At 38.5% G+C, this 18454-nt stretch overlaps 1 protein-coding gene across 1 annotated transcript in view; it reads right to left on the minus strand.

Annotated features, from left to right (window-relative positions):
• SNCAIP (synuclein alpha interacting protein) overlaps positions 1–18454 on the minus strand; it is an 83786-nt gene that overhangs the window by 21566 nt on the left and 43766 nt on the right. The window contains exons 4-6 of the mRNA XM_067316013.1: positions 10355–11217; positions 8527–8706; positions 5133–5246 (exon numbers count right to left, since the gene is read on the minus strand). Of these exons, the coding sequence (XP_067172114.1) occupies positions 5133–5246; positions 8527–8706; positions 10355–11217 (1157 nt within the window). The remainder of the gene's footprint in view (positions 1–5132; positions 5247–8526; positions 8707–10354; positions 11218–18454) is intronic.

Below are 18454 nucleotides of genomic sequence, written 5' to 3' on the forward strand. Positions count from 1 at the left end.
AGCAACAGAACTAAAAGCTGGAAATCTGTCTATCCTGCAGTCTCAGTGTGTTGACCAGTGGACGATACGTATGTGCCTGCATGTTGAGAAGGATGGGGAGACTTGGACCACAAACTTGCAGGTGGAAGCCTGGGAGCTGAGGTGAGAGAGAGAGAAAACAAGCTGGTGCTGCATGGTGCAGGAATCTGCAATATGGAAGAAGCACTAGTAGCTAGGAATGGGAAGAAGGAATTAAATTAGATTAAGGATCTGGCAAGAATCTAGTCATAGATGGGAAAGGAGACTAGGACTGAAAATCTGGGGAAGAGGAAAATGAATTAAGGAGACCTGAAAAGAAGCTGCTCATAGGCAAGAATTATGACCAGCCAGAAAGGGGACTGGGAACATACACATACACACAAGAAGGCAGACTTTAGATTTCCTGAGTTTGACTTTGCCATCTTAATTCTTTCTAACATTGCTTTTTGTGTGTGCACACATGTGTAATATACAATTTATAGGGGTCTTCCTTTATAACAATGGAGAGTTTACATATTTGCACTAAGCTTATTTTATTTCTTATTTTCTCCAGTAGGTTTCTTCAGAAAACTGTTCTACTCCCTACCCTAGCAAGCTTCCATGCTTCTCTAGATTAAATTTGATTGTGCCCTTCTGAATGTGATACGTACTGAAAATCTATAACACTGCTATGCATTACATAAAAATGTTAGCTCCCTTAGATGATAACTGACTGCAGGTGTGTTCCCAGTTTTTGCATCTTAATAAAGAATAAATTACTTTCTATCTCAATTTTTTTTACCTAAACATGTATTTTTTTATTATCTGCAATTTATATCTTTTTACTATTTTATGCCTTTTATATATTTATTTATATCTGTCATGTGCAATACTGGCTAGGAGCTCTAGCTCCAAATGGCTTTGTAGATGCTGCTGCTGGCAAACACCAGCGCAAACACTTAACCTTAAGCACTTCAGTAGTTTTGGCAATAAGTACATACTCACACACAGGCAAACACATGTGTGGGCAAGACTGAGGCACAGCTAAACAAACAGTGCTGAAATGCAGCATCTCTAGGATTTTGAACAGTAATCAAGTAGGAAAGAGAAACAATAAACATGGGGAAAGGAAGCTTTGCCTATGTATCTTGGGCACAAGTCCCTTCTTGTATAAAAAAGGCCACGGAAATTTTAACATCAAGGAAAGAAGATGGGACCTCAGACTTCTTAGGTCTCCTCCAAATGATTCTGCCCATTCAAACAGCTTGATATCCATTCACTACTTTAGATGGTTAGTCTTTCTGGAATTTATCTTCTTTGTATTTCCCCTCTAACAGTAGTTTTGGTTTTATTACGGGGTGAAGGGATAGATACTCATACTTCTCTTGGCTGAATGCCAAATACAGCTGAGAGCCAGCATGGAGGGATGACTTCAGATCACATATCCCTTTTAAAATACTTTGGAGCAATTTCTAGAGATGTCTGTGGTGTTAGCCAGCAGCGGAGAAGGATTATGCTGCTCCTGTGAATTGCTGTTATGTTTCAATAATTTTAAAAAAAGTATTTTAGAGAAATTTCTCTGTAGAATGAGAAGACAACAAAAGCTTTGAAATTATGTATTTCATCAGAATTTAATAGGGACCAAAATGTTGAGCATGGTCTGTAATTTTATGACCACAGTCAGCATGGAACAAACTATGCTTTCTAGGCATTTATCTTATCAGACACAGAAATCAAGTGCCTGGATGGCTAAATGAAATCATCTGTATTTGGAAGTGTCTGTGCATCAATCGATCACAGGCACAACTTTAGAGGCCCATTAAAATAGTTTGTGTTTCTCTCAAATGACTGTTTTCCCACAGATGTATCCTTGACATAGACAGGGAAAACTACCATTTTCTTTACTTACATATAGAAAAAATGAAAACTTCATGCATCAAAGGACTGTTTTAGTAACACCCACATTATGTATTTGGAAGAAAAGTGTTCTTAGATATATTATCATCAACTCAATTTATTCAAACAAAATGAAAGATAGTAAGAAAATTCATTTATAAGATTAAGATAATGGAAAATAATCATATACTTGTTATGCAACAGGAACTGATAAATACTGACAAGTTATTCAGTATATTTAATAATTTTAAGATCTGCAGTTATCTTATATTGTAACAGTGGTTAACAACCCTCTGGCATATTCTGGAGCTACAAGTCAAATGTCCCCAAAGAGAAGACTCTGGAAAAAATGTCACAATATGCTCTTTCTGTTTGGGGACAGGTTGCAGACTTCAGCTCCCACAGCTGACTTCTGGAGCAGAAAGAACAGTTAACAAAGAGCATTTTTAATACTAACTGGACTACAAATGGAAGGATTAGCATGGTGAAAAGCAGTGACTCTGCATCTAACCCTAGCCCCATTACTTGATATTGACTAAATTAGCTCCCTTTCCCAGTATGCTTTCACAGTAGGTATTAGGTGTTCTGAATAGAGAACTATGGGGTGAGTGAAAAGGTCACAAATTATCCCTGCAAAAATGACATTGGATAGGGAAAAGCAAACATCCTGAGGTGCAAAGAAGTGCATTGTTAGGCATTTGTGTGCCTGACTGCCACACACTCCTCTCCATTGCAGCCTCCAGCCCTACACCACCCCCAAGAGGCACACAAAACCCTTCCTAAGCTCTCAGTCAAGCTGCAGCTCTGGTTCCCCTGAAGCTTTAGGCTCACTGGAGCTCCAGCGGTAACAAACCCTTCAGTGTTCCCCACCCTCTCTCTCTAACCTGTGCAGTCCCTGCTACTGCAGCATCTGTGTTGGAAAGAAACTACATCCCTGTGAAGCTCTTAGTCAGGACCTACTAAGTGCACCTAGGATTGCAGCACCATCTCCTTCCTACCACATGGTGCCTGTGCCAGACATAGCTGGTCCATGATCTGCAATACACCAACAACTTACACCCGATACGGGGATTTCTGTCAACCGGGTTGCTTCACCAAATCCCTCCATGGTTGCATGGCTCCATAATTAAAAAGAGGCTGCTGCTAGGAGGTATGCAGACCAGGCTGCAGGCTGGCATTAAGCTCTTCTCCTCACCCATCACATGAACTTATACAGTCCCTCTCTCATGGAATAAAAGCAGATAAGAGAGAGATGAAGAACACAGTATTGTTGAGCTGTATTTGGAGTCTGGCCATGACTGTGGTTTGACCACGATTAACATAGGAGCTTTGAAATAAGCTCCCTTTTGCTGCCCATACTAAATGATATTTATTGAAGAAGAATATGGCATGTATGCGTAATGCCTTGGGAAATAATGGATGGGTTGACTCCGTTAGAAAATGTTTGAACAACAGGTCTTCCTTGTAAAAATAGCACTCTTGTAATTCTGCCAAGATCAGTGTTTACACAGATTATCTCTCATGTAAGTAATGATAAAATAAGTTAAACCTTCTAGCGCCAACCCTACATTTGAATTTCTCAACAACTTTTTCTTAATACAGTTGGGTAAGATAGTCTGGCTTCCCTTCAGCCTCAGTATTCTTTCAAGTCTGCAAGACATTTATGGATTGCATATAAAAAAAAAGATAATTGACAATACATGTGAACTTTCTTTCACATTCAGTGAACTATGAAAATTTGTCAGCAATTTTTATATCACCTTTTTAAATTTCATGGGTGGCTGATTGTAGCTGGTGTTTCTTAACTGGTGGAGCTTCCTTCCTGCTCTGAACGGAATATAGTTACAGTGTGCCAGATCTGCTCCTGGCAGTAGACAGCATAAATCCATTGAAAAAAACAGAGCTTCACTGGATTTAGTTTGTGTAAACATCTTTAGAGATGAAGGCAAAATTAGGCTAACTCAAATGAAGACATGAACCTAAGTTCACATTAAGTTTTCTCTTCCAAACTTTCTTCCCAGTAACAAACACTCCTTTCTCGAACCCAGTTCTGACCAGACACCCAGCTGCCTTATATTCAGTGTTAGATTTACAGGCCAACTTGCCACAGAAGGACAGAATCAATCGGCATCTCCAGCAGGGTTCTAATTTGCACCAGTAATATGCACAGTAGGTGGGAGGCAGAAAAGGAATAGAGGTTTCTGGTCTGTGTGTGAATGAGGGTGTCTGTGTTGCCTCAGGAAGCACCAGGAGAAAGGGAGGACTTCCAGCTCTCTAGCCTCCCACACTTGCCTGCTCTCCTTCCCTCTGCCTCCAGTAAACCCATCGTTGGACAGGACCAATTAAAAGCAGAAACATGTCGCAATAAAAAGCTAACTTTCTTAAGATGAGTGGCTATATTTTGCTTGTTCTCTCTTTATTGGTAAGAGAGAAAAAAAATAGCATCGGGTGAGAAAGTGGCCCATCCACCAAAGAGATTAGAGAACAATAATGGATCACTATTCCTTCCATATGAGATCCTGGAGAAGGTCCTTTGAAGAGGGGTTATTGCAAGGTCTGTTTAGGAAAAACAGACTTTGTGGGAAGAGAATGTGGTGCGATTAAGTGGTGTATGTTTCCCCAGATGTTAGCAGAGCACTGAAAGCTGAATTTTTGAGGTTTCCCATCATTAGATTTACAGATAAGTTAGGTGTGGACCAGGATTGGTTTACAACACATTTTTATATGTAATTCTCAATAAAACTGGCTAGAGCTAGACAGATGATGTTCAAGTTTCACCACACTTGACTTCAGTGCCAATATACTGAATTCCTAAACTGTCACAGTTTGCCAAAATTTTTTGAAATGAATCTCTCCTGGGAAGGGAATGTGAACTATCCCAGAGTGTTTGATGATTTTCTGATGTGGCCAATGAGCCCTCTATGGACCAGAATGAGATGATTAAACTCCCTCGATGTTCTTCGATTGATAGGTTAGCCTAATATGCCATCTAATCTTTTCTTTGCCATTACTTAAAGTTTCAAAAAAATGACCTAAGGGAGAAAATACTGAAAAAATAAGCAGATTAAATGGGAAAGGATCTTGCTTTCTTTGAAGTCTTCTGGATCTTCCTACTTTGAAATAATTATGAACACTTGCATTTAAAAGCCACAGAATGCTTATTTGGCTATAGAGATGCTTTTAATTGAAATTGTTGTATGAGCATATCAATCTCTGTAAAAAGTGAATGAAAGCCATACCTGACCATAGCAACCCGCATAATGAATAAGGCTTGGGTGATCTTTTGAGCAACTTAATTCTGCAATAGCTTCTGTTTCGCTCACCATCCACCGAACGCACTCCAGCTGACCATTCTAAATAAAGAAAAAAACAAAGTAAAAAATTCCACCTGTTTCAGTTCCAAACACAGCTACCAAACAGGGAAGGGTTTATCAGAACCACTAATATGTTACAACATTATAGTTTGTTTGAAAGTGTGCTCTTTTATCTGCTTTCACGTAATGCACTTATTTATCCTGCTGTCCTGGATCAAATATAGCTTGGCTATTGATATTACTCTGTCAGTTTAAATTTGCCCTACATTTTCCATCTTTAACCTCCTAAAACTACAGTTGTGTATACATATTGGTACAGAACCTTTGCTGAGTGGCACCCCAGGGGACACCAGTTCAAGAGGCAGTGAAATGGTATTACACACTATCTGCCCCCTACTCTCAGACATTCAGAAAAAAACATAGTTCTGCTTCCATCACTCATACAGCAAGGCTCAATGATTAAATGAGACTATTCGCTGGATTAGAGTGAACAGGTTCTCTCCCTACACACTAAAGTCTTCACTGTTCAGTAATTAAATGCATGCTCGGTTATTATTATGTATTACTTGCAGTATCTGAACACCTAGTCCTCCTGGATTAGGACCTAACCGTGACACTGTACAAACACAAACAAGAAGATGGTTCTTGCCCTGAACACCTTTTACAGCCTGGGCACAAGATTCCCAAGCTGCTGTGCACACTGGTAGTAGCGTGCAAGTTACTATGAAGCAGGATGTGGATGCTGCAGGAACAGATGAACATCTCCTGCAGAGCATGCTTGTGGCCCAGTGTAAAGGCAAGAGCTTTTACCAGCTTCTCTTGCTGCTGCAGTGTCCCCTCTCAGTGATGATACCTGAGTAAATGCAGTTTGGCATAACCACGTTCTGGCCTTCTTTTACTTACTTTTCTATGGTCATTTTCATAAAGGCCACGTTATTCCTTATAGCTAACACAAACATTTCAAGTGCTTGATAAAGACTTCACACGGGTCAACACATGAAACATATAAAGCTGTTTGCATGCATAAAATGAAAAAATATATCCTGGGAAGGAAAGAAACTTCCATTTCAGGTTGATTCTTATAAAAACAAGCAAAAGAATGTAATAATTATTAACCAACTTTAAAATGATATGGGAATAACATAAAAATGTTATGTTATTCCTTGCATATGTGCCATGTGCATAGACACACACACCACTTTTACTTTACTTACTTTCTTCTATCTCTCTCAATTTCCAAAATGAAGTAAAACAACGAAAACTACTGTGTTCTTTTAACCACTCCAGAAAAACCCTCATACATCAAATCAGGGTTCAAATATTAGTTAGCACAGATAACTTTATATATTCCTTGTGTTTTCCTTTGTATCACAACTGAGTATAATCTTATGGTACTTTTAAAATTAAGGTAATGAATTAATAAAATGAAGTACCTACTAAATAACACAATTTTGCTAATTTGCAGAGGATTTTTCCACAGCCGCTTTAAATAAACAAAATGAATAAAACAAACTGTCAACATGGCAATATGACTGGCCATAACACACCGCTTTATTTTCACTCTAGCTCATAACTCAAGCACAGAAAGAGGTTCTGATTTAAACGAGATTGTTATAATTAACTCATTCCTTACTGAAAAGTGTTGCACATCATCAGTAAATCGCCTATTGAAACCCCCTTCCATGGAAATCTATGTTCCTGCATACAAATTTTCTTTCATTCTGATACTCATGATTCTTACAGAACACTGCAGTTATAACAGTATAATCTAAGAGCAAGAAGAATAAAGTTGATTCTACCAGGGCCCAAAGCATTTTGGAAATAAGGAGCAGGAACTATGAAGTTTATTTCTGCCAAATAATTTTAAGGTTTTGAGACAGCATTTGCAAAGACCCAGGACAACTCTGGCCATGCAGGTCATTGTTAGTAACACTTGTGCCCGAGCACCATCACATTCAGGGAGAATTCAGCTATATTTACACAAATTTCTAGAAATGTGAAAGCATGCCCAAAATGTTATAGACTCTAAAGGAACCCTTTGCTTATTGTTAAGAAAGCCAACCTTCAGGAGAAAAAATACAAGATGTTACTAGCTTATAAATACATCATCTACCTAGGTTAAAAAAAACAGGAGAAAAAAACATTTCCAACTGAAATTGTAGAACAACTTTAGATTGGCAAACCATAGCTCTTCAGACTAGACATGGGCCAGAATATTGAAGCTAAATGCCTCATTTTATAACAGCAGTTCAGTAGTACAGACCAGCTAAATATCAGTTTAATTTCTCATTCATATGGCCTGTCCCAGGCGAAGAAAAAAATAAAGAAAAAAAGAAAAAATATATACATACACACACACACACACACATACACATACATACATATATCCCTGACTCCTGCCCTAGGACACTATGTCACTGGAATGACTGACACCTCTCAAAGAATAAAAATCATTTCCCACAGGTTGGAATCCACCAGTCCTCCATCATTTTCTAAAGTCTTTCCAAAAAGACTATTAATAACAACTATTAATAACTATTAAAATAACAATTAAAAACCCTGAAGAGACAGAAACGCTTGTTTCTGTTTCTTGCTGAGGGATAGCATTCAACCATTCAATTTTACTTGCTGAAGACCCAGAATTAGTATGGTTAAAATCTCAGCTTTTTGGTACACCACTGTATTTTACTATAGCACAGCAACACTGTACATTTTCCCATTTTCCTACATAATAGGTTTTCCTGTAAGTTTGGGCATTAATTTTTGCAGTTTATGACAGGTTGTTCTGCAAGATGTAAATTTTAACTTTGATGCAATTGCTCTAGACTCCCAAGAAGTTTCACCTTCAGATGCGGCACACTGACAAAAACCATTGTTAGAAACAGTCAAAGCGTTATCAGGCTTTGCAAATACATTCTCACGCTTGTCTTTCAAGGTTATATAGTTATTTGTTTAAAAAAAAAAAAACCCTAAGAAACTGTTACATTGTCTAAAGAAACGATTAGGTCTGAATTAAATAAAAGCTCCTTGAAATAAAGCAAATATTTTTGGAGCCAGTTAACTGATTTAAAAGTGAATGCATATGCACTGACAACAACATATGAAGTGCCAGTGGTTTACAACAGACATTGTATCTTGCACAGTAATGCATTTTTAATTGCTTCTGTTGTACCAGCCAATGGCAGAAATGTTTTCTGCTCTAATTTAACAAAACGCTTGAAAAAAAACATTCTGTTGGATGTATTACTTACAGCCATCACAGAAAGAGACTATATCACCTTTATATCACATCACAGTAGAGAGAGAGAGACTAAGTCACCTTTATTGCTAACCCAGCTGGAGTTAGTCGTTCAATGTTTCGTTCATTCAAACAGTCTTCTCCCATCAAGGAAGTGAGATGCTGCAGGCATTCTGCATGTCCCTGCGATGCTGCTATGTGCAACAGATTGTTGTCATATTCATCATGAACTTTATCCAGATTATCCGCTGCTAAGTGTGGCTGTTAAAAAAGAAATGGTTAAAAATTCATTATATCAGTTACAATTAGTGATAAAAACATACACAGAACATTAAGCCTCACTGTGCAAGATACAAGCCAAAGATATTTTCCTATAGGCACGTTCTTTTATAACTCTCAAAACCAGGAGCTTTCCACTTCCCTAGCTACTATTAGAGATAGGACAGAGAGGAAGGATGCCTACTGGCTTGATTCACTGTGGAGTTTCTCTCTTCATAATGTAATTGCCATGTAACAGCACAAGGTCTTGTGTAGCTTTACATCTCCATACCAGTGTGTTCAATAACGTAACTGCAAACACTCCCACATTTTTGTAATTTCTGTGTATTTTGCAGTTGGTTTCTTTTCTTTCTTTTTTGGCATTATATTGATGAGTAATTGAACAGAAAACATCCATGACTCCTAAAAAAAAGTTCATACTTTGCACACTGTAAAAGTGGCAGCTTGTGCTAAGCACAATCTAAAATATAGTTAAAACACAAGACAGAAGGCTTTTATTTGGTAGTTTGTTTCCATAATAAAATTTGTATTATAGTATTCTCTTGGAATATTGAACAAAGTACTACATAACCATGACCTAATATATAATCCTGCCCAAATCTAATTTTAAGAGAAAACAAGTGGATTGAGAAAATCCAGAAAGGAAATGGAAGAAGGAAGACAGAGTTAAGGAGTAACAGCAATAAGTTCCTAGAGTAGCGTAGACTTGCCAGCACACAACTCATTCAGTCTACTTCAGTCAGAAGTTTTGGCCTGTTCAGAAAAAATATGTATTATCTATCTACCTAGGATAACCTCAGTTGTTTTTTTTTAATTCCCATTTTTAGGTGAATTTTTTTTCTTCTCTGTTTTTTTTTTCTTACTGAGCACTCTGATACACTCTTCTGCCTCTGTCTAGTCTTTGAATAAGTCTGCCTTTGCGCCTGAGCTAGCTGTTAAACAGAAAAGCTAAACAAAAATCTAACAAAAACAGTTCTTACACATACACTGTGCCTCCAACAGCCCTTCTGAGCGGAGATCGCTTGTTAGCATCATTGTGCTAACTTGCACCTAGTTACTTTGGAAACCATCGCTGATAATGTCTGATCACAGCACTAGACCTAACTAAAAACTTCATACGGGTCAGAGGCCAAGGAGGCTTTAGAGAGAGCTCCTGCCCGAGAATGCTGTTGCAATATGCCAGCATTAACACTCCTGAATAATAATCAGAATACAACAGAAGCCCCTCTGTTCCCATGGTCGGCCTCTAAATAGCAACTGAGGTAAACCACCAATAACTAAACAAAGTAATTCACAAATGTTGTGAAAGGCAGAACTCAATTAAGATTTAAAATTGATATTCAAATGATCTCATGTTTTAAAACCCTGCATTTTATATGATATCAATTTACTGCATGAGCTAGCAATCTTGTCCATGTTTACATAAAATGGATATATTGTTTTTGCTACGTATTTGATTTAAAGATGAAACCTTGCTGTTTGGAAACCCATATGCTCAATTTCTAAGGTGAATACCAGACAAATAGAGCAGCAGTACAAAATATGTACTTCATCAGCTTTGCTGACTTTATCAACTACATCACTGAAATCTCTTACCCTACACAGATTATGAAATTAAGATGATACTTACCAGTAATGATATTTGGCCTTCCTTTACAATGTTTAAGATGCTCTTACTTTTTTTCACCTCTTCATTCCTCTCTTCTGGGCCCCCTGCGCTGCTCCAGTTCCTATTCAGTTCCTCAAGCTGCTTGCTTTCTGCCACTGCAGTCTGCAGTTGAAAAGTCCTCAGATGGCAGTTTGGCATACTCTTCTCAGTTTTATGAGCCTGAGGATCAACAAATGTCCTGCTGAGGAAGCTCTTGCCCTGGGCTTCAGATTCAGGGATGGAGCTACACTTAACTAAAGGCTGGGAAAGCTCCAATTCTTCTGTTAAATGCTTGTGTTGCTCAAGGACAATGGGCTGCGTTTTTCTCAGCTGAGAGCCTTTCACGGGGGACAGAACACAGAACTGTGTCATGCCGGCGGGCAAGTTCTCTGCGTTCCCTGCAGAGCAGCTCTTTCCACTGACACCGTTCACTGTTGAACATACACCCAAAAGTTTTTTATCAGGAGCCACCTTTGTAAAAGGAACAAGTTGCTGGCTTGACTTAATGTAAGGCACATCCAAAATTTCATCCATATCCAGGTCATAGTGCTCGAGCTCCCCAAGCAGAACAGCAGGCTCAATGTTTTTGCTTTTAAGGCTCTCTCCTTCTCCTGGGCTCTGGTCATCATTCGGAGGTGCAGACTGAGAATCGTTGCCTTTCTGGTATTCCCCCTTCTGGTTCTTTTGGTCATCGCTTTCGTTGCTCTCGGAGCTCTCTGGCTGGTGCTTTAATGGGGAAACCCTCTTCACCGGTCTGAATTTGTTGCACATATCTGCAATGCCTGTTGGTTTCTGTGCACTTCCGATAAGAGCTGAGACCCCACAGTTCCAGCTGGTGCTGGAAACTAAAACAGAGCAATGGGATTGAGAACTGTTTATTATTACATGATACAGCATCTTTAAAGATAGACCTGGCCAAACACTAGAAACAAGAATCACAGAGCATGCTGCATTCACATCTAAGCAGATTTAATGACAACTCTATTACAACAGCTGAAGAAATTAACACTGCAGAAAAGAAACCTTTACAGGAAGAAGGTTTACTTACAAAAAAAGTAATTTTTAATCAACACCAGTAAGAGTGGTGGCTAGTGGCATTCATGCCAGCCTTGCCAGACTATGTTAATTTGCCTTCGGCTATTTTTATTCCATGGAGATAATCAGAAAAGTAGGATGATTTTTTGGGAGGTCAACAACAGGGTTGGTCAGAATTCTCTTTCCTTGCACTTTTTTTAGTGGATTTGTTTTAACAACAGCAACAATTATCTTTTTTTTTAACGGCCTGTTTTCTCTGGAAGATGGATATTCCTTCCAAGAACTGGAAAATCTGTTTTCATCTGAAAATTAAACCTATTTAGTCAGGTATGATGTCTCATTTTCCACTTCTCTGTATCTTGGGGTTCTTAGTCAAACTTTCCATCCCATAATGTACGTACGTACATACACACACACACACACACAGAGCTCTGGAACTTCCAGTGCATTATCTTCAGCGCACTGCAGGATATACAGCTCAGCTAGGGAATCTGAGTTGCAGAGAAGGAAGGGAGCTCAATGCACCTGAATGCTTACTCCTTTTGAACTTTTCTCTTTCACATTCCCACTCTGTGATATTCGTGATCTCCATAATCAGCAGCACACAAGCAAAGAGTTTTCTTTATTTTATTATTTTCAGTAGGGTGACTCCAATAAAACTACTAAAGCCCTTAGTCTCTTTTTCCTTTCTATGGCCCTTTTAATGTATACCAAGAGTTCACACATTCTCAAAGGCAAGAAGACAATTTAAACATAGCAGATTTATTACACACGCTAACTACATTATCAGTGGGATCTAATTTGTGGTCAAAAAACACAATTTGCCATGAACACCTTCCTAAAGAAACAGATATAGGCACTTTCAGTGAAATATTAATGTTTGAAGTGAAAGATTAGTATAGCTTAGTAGTTATGATGGTCTGAAAATTATCTTAATACTTTTGAAAGTGCTCAGAAGTATATTTCCCCAGAAAAAATTAAAAATAATAATCAAAAGGCATGTAACAGTGGGCCAATACAAAGAACGCATTGTACTGACTTATTTATGCATTGTATAAGATTCTAAGTTCAAAGGCCTACACTTTTATGTTGGTTTTATTTACATGTGAAATTTTTTCCAAGTGATACAGGGAAATGGATACCATATGTTTCCCAGCTGTTTTGTTCTGACAGGAACTATTAAGCACTCTGTATGGAAATGAATTCTCTCTGAGTTTTATGAAAACACTGCTTTCAACACAGGGGTCTAGACAAAGAAAAAGTCATCAACATTTTGTTTGTCGTCACTTTCTTTAAGCTTACATTTATTCTGTTGCTAGGCTGAACAGGCTTCTTCCACTTTCTAACCTTAATAACACATATTTACATAAACCACTGATGATAAAACTGTAAAACTTGACACTGCAAAGAAGCAATGACCTTTGTTACAAATCTGTCTTCGATCATGGCACAGTCATGTATTTCTCTTTTCTTCCAATACAAGTGGAGTAAGGCACTGACATTTCTTTGTTGCTTTTCTCCCCAATATGTTGGTGGAGCAACTCTTTACAAACACTGGCACTAGGAAAGCAAACTGGAACACTGAGAACAATTAGCAATATTTTTACCAACTTCGGAACATGTTCTTTACTTAATTAGGATGATGAATTTACAGTGCATTTAATAAAGGATTAGAATGTGGCATTTAACCACATAAGGAGAGGGAGTAATGCAAATCAGACTGGTAGACTCAATCGTTCTTTGAGCTATTTTCTGCTCCTTGGGTGCTGTATATGCTGCACCCAAGCTTAGGCAGTTTTAGCATGGCTCCCCCTACACACGAGATTGAGACCATGGGCCAGAGTGGACTAGGGCATGGCTGAAACCCTGAATGCTTGTTCCTGAGGAAGCAGAAGCAAGCAGTGCCTATGTCCTCCAAAGCACCAGTACGGCAGGGGTTGTTATGCAAGTAGTCCTAACAGTCATTCCGGGGAAAAAGCCTTTTGCTCATCTCTCCACACTTATGAAGTCAGGCAGGGGCCACTGAAAGTCTGGGTCAAATAAATACTGTTTGATTCCTTTATAAACAACAGCACAGGATGGTCTGTGTTTAAGGCAGGGGACTAGAACCTGGAGCAGCTAACTTGAATCCAAAATCCATCAAATAATACTAATATCATCTTGGATGAGCCATATTGCTTCTGTGCACCAATATTTCAAAGATGACAAAATTTCTTATTTCCAAAGATGTTGTCAAAATTCTGACCCTAACTTTTATGCACTAATGATCAGAGACTTAGTCAACACAGCCATGGGATCATCCAAGTACAAAGAAAGAAGAACAGAAGAACTTAGGAGACTTTTCACCGACATAATAAAGAAGTATAATGCTGCCTGACAGAGCTGAGGTGGCAAAGCATTTCCTCAACACTAAAGAAAATGGTGTCTGATAAAAACCTGCAAGGGTCAAATTTGCAAAAGTAGTTCTTGACCATATATTGTGCTCTCTGCTCTTAAAAAAGGCAAAATACAAGAAGTGAATAAAGAGGCCTGTAGGTGTATTCATAGGGGGTTTTGTTTGTTTGTTTGTTTTTCTTTGCATCCTAGAGCTGCTTTGGGGTGAATAGTCAGAAAAGGGGACAATTAGGAAGCAACTTCTCTGGCAATTTAATTGCTTCATCATATTTGATTTTAGAAATCAAAATTTATCTATCTGGAACTTTCTAAAAAAGATCTTTATGTTTTCAACTGGAAGGATCAGCTGACTTCAGAGCATTCTTCGATGCCATCTTTGAATCCAGGCAGTGGAGGGGTGAGAGGGAGAGATTTCATCTGGTATGTGAGTGCCTGTGCATTGTCCAGTCATCATGATTGTCATACACAGATGAAACCTTACCCTTGTGACAGGCAGTTTCTGTGATGCTTACAGTTTAAATGCTCAAATATTAGAATAGCTTTAAATTGCCCTGAGTATAAAGGAAGATAACAAATGACTCAACTTTTACTCAGTCCAATAGGAAACGTACAACTGAAATTCTTTGCTGATGTGCATGCAAGAGGTCACCTCCCTGCCAAAAGTGTGCAGTAACATCCTTTTATTGCTGACGGCTTCATGAAGCTTACAACACTTGTGACACAAACAGGAGGTGGCAAGGGCTGTATATCATACATCAGTACCGTGATGAGATGAACTAAAGATACTGAAAAGTGGTACTGAAAAGATGCTGCAATGCAAGATCTTTCTGGATCCACCTAACAAGGAATCGGGATCTATTCCCAGTCACTGAACACTGACTGATTGTGGTTCTCAGGGAATGGTCAAACTTCTAACTGTGCGTTTCTGTCACCATCACCACAGACTCATTTAAGTTTAAGCTTTGACCAACATTCTGTAGTCATGACTGCTGCTGCTCAACAACTGGGCCATACAACTGGCAGTGGCACAGGCAGGCAGCTCAGCGGAAACAAGGATTTGAGCCACTTGCAGACGAGCTGGCAATTGAGTCATGTTGTTCTACTCAGTCACGGGACAGCTACACAGCAACATTTAACAGGAATAAAAATGAACATTGATTCACTCCTGTTCTTTTGTGGGTTGGATCTGGCAAGCCCATTGCTACACTGTATCCCTCATTGAAATCTTTGAGACTGTTTAGCCTACTATCCCTGTTCTTTCTCAGGATAAACAGCAGTATCTCATGTTCAGCTGTGCTGAACCACTGTCCAGGAGGAAAAGACAGATTACTTTCTTTTATCCCAACAGCTGTCAGAATCAGTCATCGATGCTGTTAATGCTGCTTCTGCCCAACAGCCTGATCTGCCTCCAAACTGTGCTAATTCTAAATTCTCTGTATTTCAACCTTTGTTTTCTGCAAACTCCATACCTGAGCAGTCACAAACCAGAGGAAAACTGTGAGTAATGGCGAACAACATGCTGCTTGGGGCCTGGAGCTCACAGCCAATTGCAGAATATGATGAAACCACCTGCTGCTTTTATCATGCCTAATAGATCTTTCAAATGTCTATGAATCTCTGAGGTTGAATCACGCTTATTTCTTTTTGACAAAGAACTGGAAGCACTATAATTGCTTCCCTAAGCACACTTCCTCAAAGTAACTGGGTTGCAATGTTTCTTATCGCAGCATTCACTAGGGAGAATAGGTCCTTGGGCAACCTGATGTAACCAGACAAGATGGCCTTCAAACACCCCTTCTGACCTAAGCTATTCTATGATTACAATGTAACCATCCCACAAGAGCACAACCAGCATCCAGGTAGGAGCAAGACTGCAAATAATGTGTGAAACTTGCAAAGACGCAAGAGAAGAGGCTGGGTGAAGGCTTTCACCCTAAGAACTTGTCAACATGTGCCCAGAAATCTTCTGGTACAAAACAGTGGGAGGTATTCCCTACCCTTGCTAAGAACACAGCAATGAGCTTCTTCACCATTTAGGCTTTGTTTGTTTACAAACAAGAGCATTCTCTGTTAGACTGGCTCCATCACTACTGAAAGATGAATGGATTCAAATGACTTTCCTATATCTGAAACACTTCTTCCTTGCTCTAAAATTTCTATTACTGTGGGGTTTACTCCACTTTCCATCATCATTAAGGAAACCTGGGCTTAGTATTGACAGCTGTCTATGTCTATAAAATATATTTTTAAATGCAGTAATTCACCATATAATCATTTGAGGGCCTGCAGTAAGTATATGCATAGTTTCACATGTTGAGTTTTACTGTCCTTTAAAAGAAATGCCTGACCTTCTTCCTTGTGATAGGACTTCAGTAGAGCCTCTTGAATCAATTAAGACTTGTACTCATTCCAGGTCCGTTTAGAGCACTGTGACTTGGACTTTGTTTACAGACACCAAGGTGTTGTCTGCACTATGAAAGTTTTCAGAAAATTCCTCACACTTTTAAACACTGATTTATCTCCAACAATGGCAGCAGTATTGGAACTCCAAGAGAGGGAGGAAGGGATGTCCTTCACACATCAATAAAATAATGAAAACCAGTTCTGACTATCTTTCCGTTTACTATTTCATTAATATCACTGAAATAATATTTAACAATTTTAACTGAAGGTGGCACTGTTTTACAGTTTTAATATATTAATAGCTTCCAAGAGTACTTCTGTTTTTTTTAATGCAAGTTCTACAGCACGAGAATCTGAAAAAGAATGACCCTGAACAGAGAGGAACAGAGTGGGTTTGTTCCCTTTTGTAAGTGAAATTTGAAGCTATTATAAAGAAGAAAGAAAGGGTTAGGAAATGACAGCAATAGAGATAAATAACAATTCAAACTGCACCTTTTCTAGGTGATCCATACATTAACACAAGCCTTAGCAAATGAATCATTTTTCTTATCTTGGCTTGAGGAAGAACACTGTAAAAGCTGTCATTTCCAAAGTAGCGAATGTAGAAGAGGGAAAGAAATTTTCAGAATGGACAAATTGAGGTCTCCCAATTCCAAACTGGTGTTACCCTTCTCCAGACTGATCTGGGGATATAAATGGGTACTAACATGGGAAGTTCTAATGAAAAATCAGAAGAGCTCATCATGGCACATAATGTGTAAAATTGAAAAAGCAAAGATGTGAAAACTAGTTAGGAAAAGAGTCTGTATAGCTATCACAAGTTTCAATGCATACTCATGATTCTAATTACTGTTTTTTCTGAGAAAACCCTTCAGTCTTCTACGACTTTTTCAAAGCCTGGAACTACCCAATCAATTTTGTATTGTTTCAGACATATTTACCTGGGACATATTTGGAACACAACTCTCAGAAGTTAATGCTATATAAATAATGCTGACTCCAAATCAAAGCTTTGCTATAATTTAAGTTATAGTTAAAAAACTACCAAGAGCTTGGGACAGGAATTGTGTGCAACCTGAAACACTGGAGAATATACAATTACCATATTCACTGATTAATTTTCCTAAATAGGAAAGCAACCTTCTGAATACTTTTGTGAACCACAGTTAATTTGGCAATTAATAAAGCAGTACAGCAGGATACCTTCTGGAGACCAAAGGTGAACTTTATCAACATGTGAATAAAGATTTCAAGTAGAATATTGTCCTCATTCAAGGCATACATTTAAATGACAACCAAAAGTCATCCTAACTGACAGAATATACCTTAACACAATGATATGGTTCAGTGAAGCTTGTTGAACACAGATGTCCTGAACCATTTGTTCAAGTGCCCTTAGAAAATCTACCCAGAAAGCAAGCAACTAATTTCATGCTTAAGAAGAAAGGCATAAAGGATTGATTTCTGTTTCAATTCATCATTCTGCATTAGACAATACTGGAAATCAACAGACAGGCTGGTCAGTCATTTCGTTTCAGAAAAATGAGGTAGCTAGATGCATATTTAATTCACATTTATGCTTGCCCTTAAACATGCATTATGGTCCATGTAAGATGAATAAGCCAGCATTTGCCCTACACCTTTTCTCCTACCCTGTAAATCTTACACCTGGTAACCTGGGGGTAGTGAGACATATACTTTGATCTCAAGAATCCCTTGGAATTTTCCTGAGTCAGAATTCCTATATCCAAGGAAGATCACAGAGAAGTCAGTACTGAGATTGTATTAACAGCATGAGTTTCATGCAAATCTTGTAAAGAAGTGAGGAAGGAAATACAGCACTTTCCCGCTGGCACAGATCCTCAACCAGTCTGCTCCTGTAAAGGGAGATGACAATGTGAAGCTGATCGATATAAGCAGGAAGAGGGGATATGAAGGGAAATCATGTCTCAGACTTTCTAATCTCTTCTTGTCCAAAAGAATAAGTAATTTGACCAAAAATTACAGGCAGAAAGAAATGGGGTGGAAAAAAAGTGTGTTGAAAAGTCTATGTGAAATCCATGAGAAAACAGACTGACTGGTAAGCACTGATATGTTTGCCTAGGATTAAAGGAGCTTACAGCAATCTGAAAACAATGTAACCTAACATTTTCCTATGTTATTAACATACTATTCAACATTTCAATGAAATGGAGAAAGCAAGTGGGATCTCAGGGCTATTTACTAAACTTAACTGTGAACAATGAATAA

This window comes from Apteryx mantelli, chromosome Z, assembly GCF_036417845.1.
Source record: "Apteryx mantelli isolate bAptMan1 chromosome Z, bAptMan1.hap1, whole genome shotgun sequence".
Classification (NCBI taxonomy): Eukaryota; Metazoa; Chordata; class Aves; order Apterygiformes; family Apterygidae; genus Apteryx; species Apteryx mantelli.